Genomic DNA, 20738 nt, shown 5'->3' on the forward strand with positions numbered 1-20738 from the left:
CGGAGGTGACCCACGAGTAGTGCAGTGCAGCATCTACGTAAACGGGGTGCAGGATTAGATAAACTGTGCGTCAGTTCGCTCCAGAGGACTTGTGAGCGGCGTCTGGTCGTCAGGCGGTTATATAGCCATGTTCTTCGTTAGGGGGTGCTGCTTTCGTCGTTCATGTGATTGTAGATAATCCAGGAGAAAGCACGTGTGGCTAGCTTCACGGCGGAGGTGACCCACGAGTAGTGCAGTGCAACATCTACGTAAACGGGTTGCAGGATTAGATAAACTGTGCGTCAGTTCGCTCCAGAGGACTTGTGAGCGGCGTCTGGTCGTCAGGCGGTTATATAGCCATGTTCTTCGTTAGGAGGTGCTGCTTTCGTCGTTCATGTGATTGTAGATAATCCAGGAGAAAGCACGTATGGCTAGCTTCACGGCGGAGGTGACCCACGAGTAGTGCAGTGCAGCATCTACGTAAACGGGGTGCAGGATTAGATAAACTGTGCGTCAGTTCGCTCCAGAGGACTTGTGAGCGGCGTCTGGTCGTCAGGCGGTTATATAGCCATGTTCTTCGTTAGGAGGTGCTGCTTTCGTCGTTCATGTGATTGTAGATAATCCAGGAGAAAGCACGTATGGCTAGCTTCACGGCGGAGGTGACCCACGAGTAGTGCAGTGCAGCATCTACGTAAACGGGGTGCAGGATTAGATAAACTGTGCGTCAGTTCGCTCCAGAGGACTTGTGAGCGGCGTCTGGTCGTCAGGCGGTTATATAGCCATGTTCTTCGTTAGGAGGTGCTGCTTTCGTCGTTCATGTGATTGTAGATAATCCAGGAGAAAGCACGTGTGGCTAGCTTCACGGCGGAGGTGACCCACGAGTAGTGCAGTGCAACATCTACGTAAACGAGTTGCAGGATTAGATAAACTGTGCGTCAGTTCGCTCCAGAGGACTTGTGAGCGGCGTCTGGTCGTCAGGCGCTTATATAGCCATGTTCTTCGTTAGGGGGTGCTGCTTCGACGTTCACGTGATTGTAAATAATCCAAGAGAAAGCACGTGTGGCTAGCTTCACGGCGGAGGTGACCCACGAGTAGTGCAGTGCAGCATCTACGTAAACGGATTGCAGGATTAGATAAACTGTGCGTCAGTTCGCTCCAGAGGACTTGTGAGCGGCGTCTGGTCGTCAGGCGGTTATATAGCCATGTTCTTCGTTAGGGGGTGCTGCTTTCGTCGTTCATGTGATTGTAGATAATCCAGGAGAAAGCGCGTATGGCTAGCTTCACGGCGGAGGTGACCCACGAGTAGTGCAGTGCAGCATCTACGTAAACGGGTTGCAGGATTAGATAAACTGTGCGTCAGTTCGCTCCAGAGGACTTGTGAGCGGCGTCTGGTCGTCAGGCGGTTATATAGCCATGTTCTTCGTTAGGGGGTGCTGCTTTCGTCGTTCATGTGATTGTAGATAATCCAGGAGAAAGCGCGTATGGCTAGCTTCACGGCGGAGGTGACCCACGAGTAGTGCAGTGCAGCATCTACGTAAACGGATTGCAGGATTAGATAAACTGTGCGTCAGTTCGCTCCAGAGGACTTGTGAGCGGCGTCTGGTCGTCAGGCGGTTATATAGCCATGTTCTTCGTTAGGGGGTGCTGCTTTCGTCGTTCATGTGATTGTAGATAATCCAGGAGAAAGCGCGTATGGCTAGCTTCACGGCGGAGGTGACCCACGAGTAGTGCAGTGCAGCATCTACGTAAACGGGTTGCAGGATTAGATAAACTGTGCGTCAGTTCGCTCCAGAGGACTTGTGAGCGGCGTCTGGTCGTCAGGCGCTTATATAGCCATGTTCTTCGTTAGGGGGTGCTGCTTCGACGTTCACGTGATTGTAAATAATCCAAGAGAAAGCACGTGTGGCTAGCTTCACGGCGGAGGTGACCCACGAGTAGTGCAGTGCAGCATCTACGTAAACGGATTGCAGGATTAGATAAACTGTGCGTCAGTTCGCTCCAGAGGACTTGTGAGCGGCGTCTGGTCGTCAGGCGGTTATATAGCCATGTTCTTCGTTAGGGGGTGCTGCTTTCGTCGTTCATGTGATTGTAGATAATCCAGGAGAAAGCGCGTATGGCTAGCTTCACGGCGGAGGTGACCCACGAGTAGTGCAGTGCAGCATCTACGTAAACGGGTTGCAGGATTAGATAAACTGTGCGTCAGTTCGCTCCAGAGGACTTGTGAGCGGCGTCTGGTCGTCAGGCGGTTATATAGCCATGTTCTTCGTTAGGGGGTGCTGCTTTCGTCGTTCATGTGATTGTAGATAATCCAGGAGAAAGCGCGTATGGCTAGCTTCACGGCGGAGGTGACCCACGAGTAGTGCAGTGCAGCATCTACGTAAACGGATTGCAGGATTAGATAAACTGTGCGTCAGTTCGCTCCAGAGGACTTGTGAGCGGCGTCTGGTCGTCAGGCGGTTATATAGCCATGTTCTTCGTTAGGGGGTGCTGCTTTCGTCGTTCATGTGATTGTAGATAATCCAGGAGAAAGCGCGTATGGCTAGCTTCACGGCGGAGGTGACCCACGAGTAGTGCAGTGCAGCATCTACGTAAACGGGTTGCAGGATTAGATAAACTGTGCGTCAGTTCGCTCCAGAGGACTTGTGAGCGGCGTCTGGTCGTCAGGCGGTTATATAGCCATGTTCTTCGTTAGGGGGTGCTGCTTTCGTCGTTCATGTGATTGTAGATAATCCAGGAGAAAGCGCGCATGGCTAGCTTCACGGCGGAGGTGACCCACGAGTAGTGCAGTGCAGCATCTACGTAAACGGGTTGCAGGATTAGATAAACTGTGCGTCAGTTCGCTCCAGAGGACTTGTGAGCGGCGTCTGGTCGTCAGGCGGTTATATAGCCATGTTCTTCGTTAGGGGGTGCTGCTTTCGTCGTTCATGTGATTGTAGATAATCCAGGAGAAAGCGCGTATGGCTAGCTTCACGGCGGAGGTGACCCACGAGTAGTGCAGTGCAGCATCTACGTAAACGGGTTGCAGGATTAGATAAACTGTGCGTCAGTTCGCTCCAGAGGACTTGTGAGCGGCGTCTGGTCGTCAGGCGGTTATATAGCCATGTTCTTCGTTAGGGGGTGCTGCTTTCGTCGTTCATGTGATTGTAGATAATCCAGGAGAAAGCGCGTATGGCTAGCTTCACGGCGGAGGTGACCCACGAGTAGTGCAGTGCAGCATCTACGTAAACGGGTTGCAGGATTAGATAAACTGTGCGTCAGTTCGCTCCAGAGGACTTGTGAGCGGCGTCTGGTCGTCAGGCGGTTATATAGCCATGTTCTTCGTTAGGGGGTGCTGCTTTCGTCGTTCATGTGATTGTAGATAATCCAGGAGAAAGCGCGTATGGCTAGCTTCACGGCGGAGGTGACCCACGAGTAGTGCAGTGCAGCATCTACGTAAACGGGTTGCAGGATTAGATAAACTGTGCGTCAGTTCGCTCCAGAGGACTTGTGAGCGGCGTCTGGTCGTCAGGCGGTTATATAGCCATGTTCTTCGTTAGGGGGTGCTGCTTTCGTCGTTCATGTGATTGTAGATAATCCAGGAGAAAGCGCGTATGGCTAGCTTCACGGCGGAGGTGACCCACGAGTAGTGCAGTGCAGCATCTACGTAAACGGGTTGCAGGATTAGATAAACTGTGCGTCAGTTCGCTCCAGAGGACTTGTGAGCGGCGTCTGGTCGTCAGGCGGTTATATAGCCATGTTCTTCGTTAGGGGGTGCTGCTTTCGTCGTTCATGTGATTGTAGATAATCCAGGAGAAAGCGCGTATGGCTAGCTTCACGGCGGAGGTGACCCACGAGTAGTGCAGTGCAGCATCTACGTAAACGGGTTGCAGGATTAGATAAACTGTGCGTCAGTTCGCTCCAGAGGACTTGTGAGCGGCGTCTGGTCGTCAGGCGGTTATATAGCCATGTTCTTCGTTAGGGGGTGCTGCTTTCGTCGTTCATGTGATTGTAGATAATCCAGGAGAAAGCGCGTATGGCTAGCTTCACGGCGGAGGTGACCCACGAGTAGTGCAGTGCAGCATCTACGTAAACGGGTTGCAGGATTAGATAAACTGTGCGTCAGTTCGCTCCAGAGGACTTGTGAGCGGCGTCTGGTCGTCAGGCGGTTATATAGCCATGTTCTTCGTTAGGGGGTGCTGCTTTCGTCGTTCATGTGATTGTAGATAATCCAGGAGAAAGCACGTGTGGCTAGCTTCACGGCGGAGGTGACCCACGAGTAGTGCAGTGCAACATCTACGTAAACGGGTTGCAGGATTAGATAAACTGTGCGTCAGTTCGCTCCAAAGGACTTGTGAGCGGTGTCTGGTCGTCAGGCGGTTATATAGCCATGTTCTTGGTTAGGTGGTGCTGCTTCGACGTTCACATGATTGTAAATAATCCAAGAGAAAGCGCGTGTGGCTAGCTTGACGGCGGAGGTGACCCACGAGTAGTGCAGTGCAGCATCTACGTAAACGGGGTGCAGGATTAGATAAACTGTGCGTCAGTTCGCTCCAAAGGACTTGTGAGCGGTGTCTGGTCGTCAGGCGGTTATATAGCCATGTTCTTGGTTAGGTGGTGCTGCTTCGACGTTCACATGATTGTAAATAATCCAAGAGAAAGCGCGTGTGGCTAGCTTGACGGCGGAGGTGACCCACGAGTAGTGCAGTGCAGCATCTACGTAAACGGGGTGCAGGATTAGATAAACTGTGCGTCAGTTCGCTCCAAAGGACTTGTGAGCGGTGTCTGGTCGTCAGGCGGTTATATAGCCATGTTCTTGGTTAGGTGGTGCTGCTTCGACGTTCACATGATTGTAAATAATCCAAGAGAAAGCGCGTGTGGCTAGCTTGACGGCGGAGGTGACCCACGAGTAGTGCAGTGCAGCATCTACGTAAACGGGGTGCAGGATTAGATAAACTGTGCGTCAGTTCGCTCCAGAGGACTGCAGAGCGGCGTCTGGTCGTCAGGCGGGTATATAGCCATGTTCTTCGTTAGGGGGTGCTGCTTTCGTCGTTCATGTGATTGTAGATAATCCAGGAGAAAGCACGTGTGGCTAGCTTGACGGCGGAGGTGACCCACGAGTAGTGCAGTGCAGCATCTACGTAAACGGGGTGCAGGATTAGATAAACTGTGCGTCAGTTCGCTCCAGAGGACTGCAGAGCGGCGTCTGGTCGTCAGGCGGGTATATAGCCATGTTCTTCGTTAGGGGGTGCTGCTTTCGTCGTTCATGTGATTGTAGATAATCCAGGAGAAAGCACGTGTGGCTAGCTTCACGGCGGAGGTGACCCACGAGTAGTGCAGTGCAGCATCTACGTAAACGGGGTGCAGGATTAGATAAACTGTGCGTCAGTTCGCTCCAAAGGACTTGTGAGCGGTGTCTGGTCGTCAGGCGGTTATATAGCCATGTTCTTGGTTAGGTGGTGCTGCTTCGACGTTCACATGATTGTAAATAATCCAAGAGAAAGCGCGTGTGGCTAGCTTGACGGCGGAGGTGACCCACGAGTAGTGCAGTGCAGCATCTACGTAAACGGGGTGCAGGATTAGATAAACTGTGCGTCAGTTCGCTCCAAAGGACTTGTGAGCGGTGTCTGGTCATCAGGCGGTTATATAGCCATGTTCTTGGTTAGGTGGTGCTGCTTCGACGTTCACATGATTGTAAATAATCCAAGAGAAAGCGCGTGTGGCTAGCTTGACGGCGGAGGTGACCCACGAGTAGTGCAGTGCAGCATCTACGTAAACGGGGTGCAGGATTAGATAAACTGTGCGTCAGTTCGCTCCAGAGGACTGCAGAGCGGCGTCTGGTCGTCAGGCGGGTATATAGCCATGTTCTTGGTTAGGTGGTGCTGCTTCGACGTTCACATGATTGTAAATAATCCAAGAGAAAGCGCGTGTGGCTAGCTTGACGGCGGAGGTGACCCACGAGTAGTGCAGTGCAGCATCTACGTAAACGGGGTGCAGGATTAGATAAACTGTGCGTCAGTTCGCTCCAGAGGACTGCAGAGCGGCGTCTGGTCGTCAGGCGGGTATATAGCCATGTTCTTCGTTAGGGGGTGCTGCTTTCGTCGTTCATGTGATTGTAGATAATCCAGGAGAAAGCACGTGTGGCTAGCTTGACGGCGGAGGTGACCCACGAGTAGTGCAGTGCAGCATCTACGTAAGCGGGAGAGCAGGATTAGATAAACTGTGCGTCAGTTCGCTCCAGAGGACTGCAGAGCGGCGTCTGGTCGTCAGGCGGTTATATAGCCATGTTCTTCGTTAGGGGGTGCTGCTTCGCTCCGGAGGACTGCGGAGATGTCACACTGCAGAGAGATTCACAGATTCAGATATATTCACACTACGTTCGCAGTGTGAATCTGTCTGAAACCGTACTGGAGCATGTCGGAAACAAGTCTGCCACCCTCTCCTCACAGCAGCTTATCCACAACACACAGGATAGGTGTCACGGCATTACCAGTAATAATTGCACTACCAGTAAGCAGGACTACATTTATTTCTCCATTCTCCATTTCTCCAGGACTACCATTAGTCATAGACATTGTTCTGCTTCTGCTTCTGCTTCTGACTTCATTTTAATCTCATTCATTTTCAATTCTTTCAGCTGCTTTTTTCTGGGCCCTTGCTTAATCATATAGAGCTACACAATTGGTGCCATTTTAGGTGAAGCATGGGCAGTGCATGGAGGCATGGCCGGAAATGGTGGCCAACCTATTGAAACTTGGTACCACTCCATTCCTGCTTCCACTAGCCGTGACGCTCACAAGGACAACTGCGCTTCAAGTTGTTAAAAAGATGCTGAAAGCACATCCTTGTTTGACTGCTAGGTGAAAATTTGCGATATCCATGTTATGGGGACGGATGTGTCGGAGATTAGAGGCGTTTCGTTGCGAATCGGCGTAGCGCTATTTTATCCGGTCCTGATCCGGTTCGGGTTCAACAGTGTCACGGAAATTTCGGTTCGGGTGTTCCGACAGAAATAGCCGTTCGAGTATGGTTTGTGGTTCCTGGTCTGGTTCCTGGCAAGCTACATTACTTTACTAGTTTACTTTTTTCCTTCTCTGTATTTTTCTTTTTTTTTTTTGCGTGTTAGCGCCGCCGTGTGTTCATATGAGCGGCGTACAGATCTGGACAGATGGAGCGAGGACAGCAGGAAGGACTGCCTTCTCTGTCTTCCATGCCGAATACTTTAGGCTGCGGCTTGTGTTATTACGGTATGCTGTGCACATATTTCCAATTATGTTTTGCTGACGGCAACAGTGGAAGCATGTGCTCACTAGTGTGTCGTGACAAAGGGTGTCACACTCATGTGGCTCTATAGTTGCTGCTTCAATTTTGTGATGTTTCGGGAGGCATGCTGTAGCATGTTCAAGCAGATCAAACGCTAGCAAAAGCCCGCAATACTGAATTGCATGTGCGCACTATACTTTCAGTGTTGTATTGCTCTGCGAGGTCACCGAGATGCTCCCGCAATCGGCTCCTTCGCGAGCTGCCGCTTGTCTCAGTGGGCCTGTCATTGGCTGGGAGACCGAAATCTCTCCTATCTCTAGCGCCTGGAATGCGGTGTCGATATAGGTTAGAACCCGGTGACGTGTCCCCGTTCCAAGGATGGAGAGGCTCACAGGGATTATGCTCTTTCAATGTCATTGTTTCGTCCCTCCCTAGAAGTAAATCAATTTGATATTTTGATAATGTGAGCCACGTCTTTTTTTCTTTTCTTTTTTATTCATAGAGCATAATAACTGTAGAATGTTCATCGACCTGTTTAGTTCCTCTTAGTTCCTGTTTAGTTGTTCTTAGCCGCTCGTGACGATCGATTTTTTTTTTTCTCGTAGGAACGAGCCTGTACCATGCTCGATCAGGCAGAAAGCACTACCCTTGCATTTGCCTTTTCCTACTCTATGGCTGTGAATATTTACGGGATCTCCTCGAGCCCGTCCTCTAGTAATACAAGGTACAAAGATCCCTGTCTCTCCGGCGCTGTTACCAGCATGGACGACTTCTGCCTGTTGCTAGACTTGGAACTGTTGCAACTACCTCAGGAATGCCAATTGTGTGCGCACCGGGGGTATGTGAAAGGAAAGCGATTGGTCTACTCATACACCGCATTTGAGAACATATTGTACTCGGTAAGTGGTGGTGATTAGATTAAAACTGGAACGGTCACTGGGCGATGGGTGGGGATGGATCACGCATTTCTCTGAGGGGGTGAACATCACCTTGTACGGCACCTCGCATACAATACCTGATGTAACAATGAAGGGAGGGAGTAATGCAGTGAAGGCGACGCCCTAAATGAAGATGGAATGAACCACGCCATCCAAGAAAGCCAATGAGGAGGCTCTGCACACGACATTTTTCGGAGGCCACCTTGCACGCTACGATAAGGAATTTACCTGTTGATGGAATCGGACGCCGCCTCATGTGACAAATTGGAGGGGTGCCAGGTGATACCAGGATCCGCGCCTGGGGGCGGGGTACTGTCAATGGACCGCTATTGTGCTGTTAAAACAGAACTTCACCAAACACGCTCCTAGCCAACCATCATTCCGAACAGTATCATTCTGCGTATTTGTATTGTCCTTATCGTAACCAAAGGACGCTCTAAAGCTGAATGACGATTATTTTTTCTGGTGCATTCACAAAAAATGTCATAATGCGCCAAAACATTGATAGTAACATGACACAAGTAACAAGTAAAATTAAATACAATTAGATCTCTAAAAGTAACATTATGACGCAGATCTCGTTCCATCAAGTTGGCGGTATTCTATGGGTTTCGAATTTGCCAGTTTAGCCATAGCGAGATGTTATTAGAAATGTTCTTGACTGTATATTTGGTACCATGATAACGTTGGAACTGCTTTACTGTTTCAGTTCGAGAGAGTTAGGTGGAGGGTGCCAGGCAGGCTGGGCGTTCTGCTGGCGGACATACAGTTCGATGGCGGAGAACACTGTTCTCGAACTCCAGTGTGGAAGAGAGGCGTTTTTATGAGATACACTCTCGACCGCATGCGTAACACTACGGCGATGCGGCCAGAATATTGTGGGATAGTTACACCCCAATTCCACCAATAAAGGTGCTTGGTTGTGCATCTGTCGGGAACCTTAATGCTTATACAGTTGCCCCGCGTTGATCAGGACGGCTTCGTTTCCTGTGAAAATGTCCGGATGGCGGGGGAACCGGATAAGTGAAACACAAAATCCAGAGTGATCTTAAAAGGACATCTTACACCGAAAACTTACTTTACTGTAACTTACTTTTGTGTAACCTGCAAAGTCGGAAAGGGAGAAAATTCTTCCTAGCAACACCATCTTTGTGTCAGTAAAACGGTGGCCACGACCAGGGTTCTCGACCTCGCTTGACTAGGTGTGGGCCAACTTGTCGTTCCTGGACAATGACCGGATAACTGAAGCCGATTGTTGGGTATTAGTCATTTCTGTTCCCTGGAATACTCGTCCGAGTCCGGAAGCTGAAGTCTGGATAAACGAGGGCGAAATACATGGGGAGAAATAGAGTTGTCCCCGTGCTTTTTTGTCCGGATAGCGCAGGATCCGGATAAATGAAGTCCGGATAAACGCGGGTCGACTGTATACGTCTCCGTGGAAAGAGCAGCATAGCAGATGTGTTTGTGCTGGTAAGAGCTTTGTAATTGTTGTAAGAGGGGGATCTCGTGGCGAGATCAAAGGCTTTGTGGTCCAAATAAGTCTCCGACGGCGAAGGTCGGAGCGGAGAGGGACTGGAGGGACTGAGGTCAGGGAGCCCGATACATACCCATCTGCAAAAACTGCCATATGCTTCTCAGATATATTTGCTTCTGCATTTGTTCACTGCGGGAGGTTGCTTCTGCAAGGGTGGAATAGTCGGCAGTCTGCTAGAAGTATGCCAGCAGTCTGCTGGCATAGAAAGTCCAGCAAGTTGTCGACTGGACAGTTATTTGCATACGTCACGTGTGGTAGTTTCTGAAGCTGGGGGAATGTCGAGCGTCAGCGAGGTGAACTGCTCCGTGAGGTAGTCAGGTCGGTTTGGGGGTGGCACGCTGACTTAGAATAGAACAGGTGTGCACGACGTCTGGGACAAGATCGAAAAGTAGCGCTCACTAAAGAACACGTAAGAGGTCCTGTGGCGAAGACTTGGCGATCTCTCCTAAGGCCCCTACCAGACGGATCTTTTTACTGGGCGCGGGGGGGGGGGATTCCGTGTTGCGCAGCGAAGCGAAGGAACTGGGGCTGTGAGCGGCGTACAGGTGTGTACAGATAGAGACGACAGCAGCTAGGAGGAGTGGGGCCGACATTCGTCTGCCAGAAAAACCCGGAAAAGCTCCAGACAGCACAGCCGGTTTCGGAAGTTCGATCCCGCGTCAATTCCCGGTCTCGACTGGAGCTGGTGGAAGGGCTCAGTGATCGATCGCTACGACGACCGAGTGGTTGCCACAGGGAGCAACCAGCCGATTCCAACACTGTCAAACGGGCAATGGCAACGCGGGAGAGGGGCTCAGCCAGACTGCAGGAATGGGGTCTGTTCGCGCTGTTGACCTAAGCAGGAGTTCACATATTTTTGCACTGTTGTGCGGAATTCTGTGCAGGCTTTTGTAGAAACTGAGTTGACCACAGGTCGCGTTCGTGCGCGTGCGAGTTCATGGGCGGGGTGAGGAGGAACGACTCCGTCAGAACGCCATCGTCGAGGAAAAAAAAATTCCTGGTTATGATTGCTACCTTTCCTTTGGAGTGTGGTGGGTGGTGTACTGCTGTTGAGGAGTCGCAAGGCATGGAAGTGGAGGCGTTTGAGTTTGGCTCGTGACGAAGACAAGCCCGGCCATTCGACGTGACAGGACTAGGGTTCGGAGCCCGGGATCCCGAAATCCCGGAATTTCAGCATAATTTCACTCCCCGAAATCCAGGGATTATAGAGCGTTTTTAAAGTTTTTTTACAACAAATATTCAATGGTACGAGTGAAAGGGAAGGAACGGTGTCCAACCGAGTTTTCGTTTCAAGCGTCCCTTCCCCGAAAAACATAATTTGCAATCCGAAACCGAACCAACCTAGTCGTCGACGACACATTACGACGACATTAGCTGCCGACTTATGTGAACCACGCAAGCCATAGCGGAAAACAGCACACAAGTAGCATAAAACTCCCATGAAATCAGGAAGAGTTTTCCAATCCGACAACAAGAAATATTGCAGAATCTCCGTAGAATGTCTTTTTGTTCTTTTGATCCTCACGAATACGTATATTTGAAACGTCAATATATATACGTGACGTTTCAAATATATGTATCCGTGAGGATCCAAAGTTGAAGGCAGCGCTGACTGCCGAAACGTGGACCCCTTATCTTTGCTCCTTGTACAGCTCCTCCTTACTTATCCGGTTTATCCTGCTTACTTACTCCGGCTTATCTTTACTCCTTGTATGTATATTTGAAAGTAAAACTATAGTCTCGGATGCTGCAGACCAGCACACAACACCAAATGGCACCGACATTCACCCAGAATACTCCAGCGGATGATGGGAAAGATGACATTGAATCTAGCGGCTGCGTAACTACAGGAGCTCTACGTCATAAGTATTTATCTTCTTGTGCACTACCTATTGCGGGGAATATCCTGGGGGCGCAGTCAGAAGTTATTCCGTAGCAGACAAGAAGAGACGCTCTTCATTGCAAAGGCGATATTCCGGATCAGTGCAAATGCTCAATATAATGCAGGTTTTGCCCCGTGAGCATTTTGCACACTATCGCAATTTGTGATAGGGTTGTGTGTGTGTATAGTTGCGTAAAAATCCCGATCCACATTTCAAAATCCCGACATCTCGGGACTGTAAAAAGGACTCGGGATTCCGAACCCTAGACAGGACAGATAGGTGAGATCATGTCGTCATCAGGAGTAGTCTCCTGTACCTGTACATCGTGGGACAAAGGGCAACGTGACAGTGCATCCACATCGCGGTGCTTCTGAACCGACTGAACTTGACGATGCAAACCAAGAATCCATCGTCCCAGGCGTCCAGGGAGGTCTTACAAAGAATGGAGTATAAACATCGTAGTCGTAGGTGTGCCATTGAAACACGTGCAACATTTTTAAGTGTCCACAGAGTGTTCAGATGCAAGCACAAATGTAAAATGTAAATACTCACACAAATGTACACATACGACACTCAAATACAAATACGCATGCATGCTTTTACATGATCATGCTCGACGATCTGATAGCCATGAGATCCTACACCGGCAGCACAATAGGTAAATGGTTTTTAATCATGAGATCGTCAGGAAAGCGCTGAGCAAGGACCGCCGAATGCCTGTGTCACGTCTGTATGGACATCGGTTGTTTGCAGCAGAGGGGCTCTCTGGTGCCCGATCAAACTTAGTGGCAGGACAGCGGGCAGGCAAACTTTGCAGGAGAGCAGTGTGGGGAGCAGCAATGCCTGCGAAGCCCGTTCTCGAAATCATGAACGAAGCACTTCTTTGCGTGTCGTTGGCACTGGAAAATGTGTCACTGCCTTCACCTTGTCGACGCTAGGCGATAATCCGTGTTTGGAACACGACCTACTAGATCGGCCATGTCGTAGGCACCCCTTCCGAGCGCCGCATTTTGGGAAGGTAGCGGTGGCGCTTCTCATCGTCCCAGTTATGGCTCCCTCAACGTCTACAATACTTTTGACTTCAGCTTAACTTGGTGTTCCTGTACAAGCGGTGGATATTCCACAGATGTTTCATTCTGAGGTTGATTATCATCATCATTCTACGCGATTTCATAGGAGCTATTGCTGTCGTCTGCTACGGTAGTCGTACATACGCTTCTGCGCGTTCAGAATTCAAATTTCCATCGTCCAATCGTGGCGTGCCGATGAGTAGCGCCCTTAGCGGATCGTGCGGACGGGCTAGTAGGTCGTGGTTTGGAAGTATGGTGGGCTAGAAGGACTGGTGCGTTATACATGGAATGTGCGACGTCCCTGTTTTGAAGCCAAGTTCCTGAGCTCCGGGGTGCGCGGGATCTCGTAGAACTAGTCCAACATGTCACACACGGTGACGGTGTACGTATGCTGGACTATTTTTATAGTGAATATATTTGGACCAGCACTACGTTGGTCTGCGTACTGCAGTTCTTTGTAACGAAACCACGTGACATTTGGTATTGTCACGTCTGCCTAGCCGACGATCCCTGCAAGCGAAAGATATTCGAATGTTAGGAAGCCGGTGCCCGCATGTGTTATCTTCGTTGGGTGAGAAGCAAAAAACAAACTATACAAAGAGTGATTACTGCTTCCGAGAGCTCGCCTCCTTGATAGTTGCTGCGTTGATAGTTGATAGTTGCTGCCTGCACGAAGCTGGAAACACTTTGTCACGGAGCATCCGATGGTAGATTGTTGAACGGAATTGTCATTTAGCTAAACTATGGCGCATTCTACCTCGCCGCATATCGTATTTGTTATGTAGTTCTTTTGCTCCTTATGTAGCTATAAAGGAATATGGTGTAGGCGATAAAACACGGAATTGTGTAGTGGTGTTGGTTGTAGCGGCATCGCGTGTAGAGGATATGCGTGAACCCTCAAGTGTCTTCACTCTGCCTGTAGCACAGCAGCACGCAAGCACGCTTTAACTGTGGCAGTCCCATTTCCAGTCACAGGTATTGAAGCAGAAGATTCTAGAGAAGCAGAGAATTCTAGTGTAGCTCTTGAGGACCTGGGATAGATCATAGCAAAATGCAATATGAAATGTTACTGTTGGAAATCATGTAACCGTATAATGTGTAACTGTAATGTATGTAACTGTGAATGTGGAACTGTTGCCGTAATCGGCCACGTCTAGGCGGACAACGACTTTCGCAAGAGGTTCCATTTGTAACTACGTTATATCCTGTTTAATATGAGCTCATGATGGTGCTGAGGAGGTAAGAGAAAAGGATGGGGTCGTGAGCCGCGACAAAGTCTGACTGGCCACGCCTGGAAGCGGTGAAAATGCAAACAGGTTTCAGAACGGGTGGGGTTTACTGTTCCCTCACTCGTAATAGAAGTAACGCACGAAGCACACACTTAGCAGGTCATATATAGGGTGCACCTATATTAGGCTGTCGGCATTGTGGTTGTCGGTGGTGGGCGAGAATTTCCCCATTTTTGATCATCGCGCTGGTACGCCCATGTCACGCTAACAGCGCTTCCGCTCAAACGGTGGATAAAATGAATTTAATAATAATAATTTTATCAACAATTAAGTTGGTAGGAGGCTCAGGCAAAAAGCAGTTAATTTAACGTGACGTTCTAGGTGGTGGTGGTGGTGATGGCGATAGGGCTTGCCGTTGTCGGCCTCACGTATGTGGGCAACGTCACGACTGACGCCCTGGGGGAATGTGCGTCCTGGGCCGACTTCTAAGGGAACTGTGCCGACATATGTCTGAAAGCGTCTGAGGAAAACCCAGGAAAAACCCCGGACAGCACAGCCGGCACCGGGATTCGAACCCGGGTACCTCCCAGTCTCGACGTGACATGGCCACGTTCTAGGAACATTTGTGCCGCATCAATTCCATTCGAGCATTCTCCAATAATACAAGTGTGACACATTTTTCTTATAAAAGAAAGATGTGTCAGGTGGTGGGCAATGTCGCCATGACTGCGCGGATTTCTTGCACTCGGTTGACAACAAACTTCTTCCACCTATAGTCAAGGGGTCCTGAGGGGTCCAAGGGGTTATGTGAGAGTCACTCCCGTAAAGGCAATCGAGCTCTACTTGCAGGGCTGCGCATACAAAACGAGGCAGGCGCGTCGCAAGCATCATACAGCCGAAGAAGGCGTGGTCGGATGTTGTTGAATACACTAGAAATATATCTTACGATAAAGATGCAGCTTGAACGGCCCGCGTACAGCCCGGATCTTAACGTGATTGGAAATATATGGGACATGATGAAATTCCGAATGAGCGAAAAGCGGGTGCAAGTTCGGTTCAAGGACGTCTTATGGGAGGCGATAAACATGGGATGGACGACCCTCAAGGAAGACGTACTACACCTCGTTGGCCGGCTCTATCAATCGCTGCCAGTAGACCGCATGGCCGCTGTGATCTCCGCGGACGGAGACTCCGCGCGATACTAAATAAAATATTAATGAAGTGTCATTTGGGCTCTTTCTTCACACTCTTGTTTCTACGTCAATATCGTGCGCTTTTATTGGCCAGCGCCTGTCATCCCCAGCCAACTGGAGCCATTAGGCAGTGGAGCCAACCTATGGAGCCATTAGGCAGTGCATGGGCAGGTAAATAAAAGGACGCCCCGGCCTGGGTCTGAGAATGCGGCCCGCGCAGTGGCTTACCCTTGGTAGCCAGGTGGGCCCAACAGCACGCGTGTGGTACCGCAACCCGAGCATTCATTTTAGACGCGTGCCCGAGTAGCGTGGCCGGTGGGAGTTGGCCACAATGAATTGGGTGTGACGTGTGCTGTCGATTGTGGTTCCGAAAGGACTTGAAGACTGTGACTGCCCCTGTGGCACGATTCTTCAAGAGCGCGTTCCCTGGCGAAGACAGTACGATTAGATTCGTGCTCTGTCGCAACTGCCCAGACGTCTGCAGACACAAGCAGGTGCCCTCGCTGAGCAGGAGTAACGGGTACAAGTATCCGTCATACCCTATACCCATCTGCCTAAATTGAAACCAATCGAGGAGCGGCTGGTGTCCCCGAGGCTGTCATACATGCTGGTACGTCGATTGCGACGCACGGGACAGTACGGAATAGTTGGTCAGCTTCTACCAAACGTACCAAAAGTACCAAACGTTGTCGTCCAGCTGCGCTACAATTTAGTCAACTTTTATCAAAATGCCGTCGCTGAGATGCAGAAGACTATAACCATCAGGGACACTTCACGCGGGGCATAAACAACGGACTACATTTACATATTTTCGACCGAATTTATGTGATTGTGATTCATGTGTCTCACGTTGTGTCCTCTCCAAATATTGATCCTGAATGAATGAACGAATGAGTTTATTGTGCCGAAGGAGGGGTCGCAAGAGTAAATTAACCTCGTATTAATTTCTAATTTTGATAATTGCCACGTCATACACCACCCCGTCTGGCAACTCCAAGATTTATTCCCATATCCTCACCATATGCTGCTGCTGACAGAGTGGACACTGGAAGAGTGCCCGCGCTACTGCTGGGAGACGTCGGTGGGAATTTGTAACAGACGTCATAGGAGCTGTTTACTGTGAACGGCTGTATGGCGCGAAGATGCCTGCATTAAAGCACCGCATTTCTCGCGAATAACCGCAGAGGATCCGTGTGGAGGTTGTCCTCTAATACAAAAGCCTGATAACGGTCGTGAAAATTTACTGTAATCGTATAGCATAGGGTAACATAGAGAGTGCCCATATTTCGCTTCCGAGCCCACACTTCGAAGGTCGTTCATTCCAATTCCTTTTAGCAATTAATTGTTAATAATTATTTATATAATTATAATGTCAGGAAGAAGTTCGCCCGCCCCTGCGTACGGGAGGACCTCCTATACGTCCAGAATGTATTTAACTTCTGTGTCGGTGTCAACTCAATTCTGGATGAAACAGCAAACATGAAACATGTTCTAGAGGGTATTTAAGAAGAGTCTCAGCTGCAGGTAACAAATCGCCAGTCACTCTAGAAGAAGCCTTGACACTTTGTCGTGGTCTACAAGACGAAAAGACCTCGCGCGTTTGGGTGAGTCCCACCCTGGGGGACGTCATCTTCAAGTGTAGCCATCCCGATTCAGGAGCTTCTCCGTGTAGACAACCTACTCCAGTGAGACAAGAAGTGGCCACAGCTTCACGTCGCCAAGTTCGTGCAGTAAGAAGCCCCCATGATATAGTAATGCTGACCGAGTACGAAGAGGAAAGGCCGTGATATCCATATATTCAATATATCAACGTATATGTGAGAGATGGGATGTTGATGTGGTCCTTTCAGCTCCAGAGCAGTTAAAACAAAATTGTCCGTCAATGGCGCTGTTGTCGGTGCGTGGACTGTTAAGCATAGAAACGCACCAGTACAGTCTACTGAGTGTATAGTGCTCGCGACACGGTTGTCTGAAACCACGAGCCTGTGGCTGAGCGGTGCCCTATCGACGGTGTCGTACACGAAGGGACTATACCAATACAGCCTCCTGGGGGAGGCCGCTATCCCTCTCTCTAGCTCTTGCTAGCAGACGACACCCGGGTATCCGAGGGTAACTTCTCCCGACAGGTGTCGACTGCGCGCGGCCTCCCCTCGGGGTCGGTATTGGTATAGTCCCTTCGAGCGCGAGAACGCCGATAGGGGACCGCTCCGCCACATGCTGGAGATTTCAGACAACCGTGTAGCGAGCAGTACATCAAATGGATATAGTATATAAGATGCAGCTGTCGTGCGGAAGGTATTACAGAGTTTTAGTACAGGTCCCGACAAAAGTTTACAGAACACGCGAGCTGTGTACTTCGTCCTCGGTACGACACCCTAGCGGCAAGCGGACTCTGGCGAAATCAGGCCAGTTCATTGCCTCAGAGGGGTGGACGACTTAGAGTCACTGTAGTCGTGAGAGTCGCGACTTAGAGTCACTGTAGAGTCACTGTAGTGTAGAGTGTGTCGACTTAAGAGTACAGTGACTCTAGTCCTGGACGACTGCGCTCTTAGCGACACACTGCGGTAGTTTCGGTATGATTACTGTTGTATGTGCCCGCAAAGTGAGTTGGACCTTACTGTTGTGCTCGCCAACAACACGTGATTCAACGGTTGTTGAGACAGGGAGCTCGCCGCTATCATCGTGATAGCAAGGATGAATCATGGTGGCTACACTTTATGGTGTATTGCTTTTATTGGAATGCCGCGATATGCAGGCAAGAGAAAGAAAGATATCTGGTAAACAGTTGCTTATTATGGACGACGCGTGACGAGCTGATAAACAATTGACGCTGACATTGATAATTGATTGGTTGATAAACAACTGACGTTGAGTCACGAGTTGTTGACGAGCGCAACAGTTAAATACAACTCACTTCGCGTTCACATACAACAGTAATCATACCGAAACTACCGCTGTGTGTCGCTAAGAGTGCAGTCGTCCACCCCTCTGAGGCAGTGAACTGGCCTGATTTCACCAGCTTCCGCTTGCCGCTAGGGTGTCGTACCGAGGAGAAAATACACCGCTCGCGTGTTCCGTAAACATTTGTCGGGACCTGTACATGAGTGTAGTAATGAGCGTGTTCACGGCCTTCCACCTACCCGTCCACCCCTATTGCACTCGACTTTCAGTACATTGTGCTGCTTGGGTGGGTTCATATGTTGACAACAAAAGGGAAGGATATGGTTGGCACTCCACTGCAAGTCATGTGGGTGTGTACCTTGGTTTTCAGACGCCATCTGCGTGTCAAGGTCTTCTTGCCGATTGACACGGGAGATAGTGGAGGCAAACGTAATTGATAAGTTGGGAGGTGAATGCGTCAACCTATCCGGAAAGGAGATAACAGTTCTCCGGCGGAACTAAATGTGACGGCCAGGTCCTTGTGTGGTTCTGCGTGTTGGAAGAAAGCGCTAGTTTGTTCTCTTGTGTGTCCGCGTTGTATTCCGTGCTACATTACTACAAGTATCTTCCAGGGCGCCCAGTGTGTCACCTTCCAAGGTTCGACCGACCACCTTCCAGCATGCCACCACCTCATCCTGTTCGTTCGAAACATACATGCTTTTACCGCGGCCTCCCGTGTCACGAGACTTGACGACACAGTTTCCATGATCTCTGGCGGACACATGTGGTGGTTATTCCTCACCTGCTTACCAGTCCCCTTTGCCATATAAGGCTGATGACAAGACCTCGGATCTTTAGGTAAATACCTTTTTTTTCATGAGCCCATATACATTGAACCCTCGTTATTATGACCACGGTCGTTCCCGAAAATTTTGGTCATAATGCGGAATTGTCATATTAAAGGGGGAGATTCGCAGAGGTTTCACTGCATTGTTCCCCAGGAGTATGGTCGTAAAGCGCGTATGTCAGATTATCGGGGGTCATATTAACCAGGGTTCACTGTAATGCCTTTTTGATATAAGAGCACGAATTGAGTGATAAGGATCTCATATAAAAACATCCTATTTTGCCTACAACTGCGTATATTTCGACGTTTGCCCCCTATTTCAGCGTTTGCATCTCGAAACGACGCTTTTTTTTTCTCCCCGTAATATGCCTAAATACATCTTTCTTTTTCTTTCCCATTTTTCTGTCTGCGTAACAGAGCAAGACGGGACGCGTTCGAGCGAAAATGTCGTGTTATATATTCCGTCTCACATGGCATTATTTTCACCGCTGCCGAAAATAACGCAGATACGCATTCATAAACCTCTCCCACGACGCGTCACCCAGCAAGACGTGCAGAGCTTGTGGAAGAAGGGGCACTATGGTAGCGAGAGTAATACCTCTGTCGGACGGACTAATTTAGTGTCACTTTCAGCGAGTGACACCTGTGTCATTCGTGTGCTGTCACACATCTTTTAGTGAAACTCGGCAGAAAGTGCGCTAACGATTTAGTGAGTTCCCCAACTCACTTCCCTTCCCTTCGGCGGACAAAGTGTATAACCTCGACGGCAGGCTTTGTGGCGCAGGTAAAAATATTGAGAAAAAGCGAGGGGTCCCGACACCACAATATTTTTAGACAAGTATTTTCAACAGCGTGTTTATTTTACTTACGTACAGTGTGCGCTGGTGCCAAAAAGCATGTAATTACTCTCGTTAACAGCCTGCGGCTCGGCTCGGGGATCCGGCGGCGGCCATTTTTGTTGTGGCACGTGTTTGAGGCCAACTTGTTTAACGTTGGAAGAAGATTTGCGGAACAAAAACATTCTGAGGAAGGTATTGTGGCGCACGCCTAAAAATTTTGCCGCCGTTTATTCTTATCTATCGTGACACTAAGTAACACTTACTTAAGCCGTGTAGCAAGCACGTAGTGAAAGTGACATTCGCTGGCTGGAGTGCACTACACGAAAATGACACCCATGTGAAAGGGGTATAATGTACGGTCGCGGCAGAGGTCCCTACAAAAGTTTACGTAACATGCGAGCGGTGTATTTTTTCCCTCGGTGCGACACCCTATACCGGCGAGCGGAAATGGGCTAGTTTACTCGTTCAGAGGGGTGAGCGAGTGCGCTGGTAGCGACACACCGCGGTAGTTTCGGTATCGCTTGAATTTGCTCGAAAGGCTCACTGCTCCCACCCCTCCACCCCTCTGAATGAGTGAACAAGCCCGCCTCCGCTCGCCGCCAGGATGTCGCACAGAAGAGAAGGTGTGTTCCGTAAACTTTTCTCGGGACCTGTACCACACATTCTAGCTACCATAGTGGCACGGAGAAAAAATGGAACCATAGTGAGAACAATAACGTGGCTGAGAGCGGTTGAGTGCCTCCACACGAACTCTGTTGGACTTTGCGCGATTATACAGCAGTTCTCGATGGAAGAGGCTGATAGTGTGAAACGCGCCCAGGACATCTTGACCAAGTTGACCCAGTTGACCAAGACTCCCGCTGATCTGGCGTACGTTTCAGCTAACTACGCTTTCATCGTCGGCAGCATCACGCGTCTGGAGGCACCGGGCCAGTGGCGTAGCCACGGGGGGCTCGGACCCCTCCTACTGCCACAGACCGACCCACGCAAATGGTGCAAATCCGAGAAAACGCGGGGGGACCAGCGTTACGATCGGCGTCTATCTCAGAATAGTTGAATACATTTGAGATTTTCGCGCTCGTGAGGCGGCCTCACAGCTCATGACAC

The 20738-nt window shown here is 49.8% G+C and overlaps 2 protein-coding genes across 4 annotated transcripts in view; both read left to right on the forward strand.

Moving 5' to 3' along the window:
- LOC135398294 (uncharacterized) overlaps positions 1–9083 on the forward strand; it is a 32462-nt gene extending 23379 nt beyond the window's left edge. For both annotated transcript variants that reach the window (XM_064629713.1, XM_064629714.1), the window contains 2 exons: positions 7824–8117; positions 8866–9083. In XM_064629713.1, the coding sequence (XP_064485783.1) occupies positions 7824–8117; positions 8866–9066 (495 nt within the window). In that variant the 3' untranslated portion in view covers positions 9067–9083. The remainder of the gene's footprint in view (positions 1–7823; positions 8118–8865) is intronic.
- A 9392-nt stretch (positions 9084–18475) lies between these two features.
- The window catches only part of LOC135397244 (bromodomain and WD repeat-containing DDB_G0285837-like), an 87872-nt gene continuing 85609 nt past the window's right edge, over positions 18476–20738 (forward strand). For both annotated transcript variants that reach the window (XM_064628682.1, XM_064628683.1), the window contains exon 1: positions 18476–18803. The gene's annotated coding sequence lies outside the window, so the exon portion shown is untranslated. The remainder of the gene's footprint in view (positions 18804–20738) is intronic.

The sequence above is a fragment of the Ornithodoros turicata genome, chromosome 6 (genome assembly GCF_037126465.1).
Source record: "Ornithodoros turicata isolate Travis chromosome 6, ASM3712646v1, whole genome shotgun sequence".
In the NCBI taxonomy this organism is placed as follows: domain Eukaryota; kingdom Metazoa; phylum Arthropoda; class Arachnida; order Ixodida; family Argasidae; genus Ornithodoros; species Ornithodoros turicata.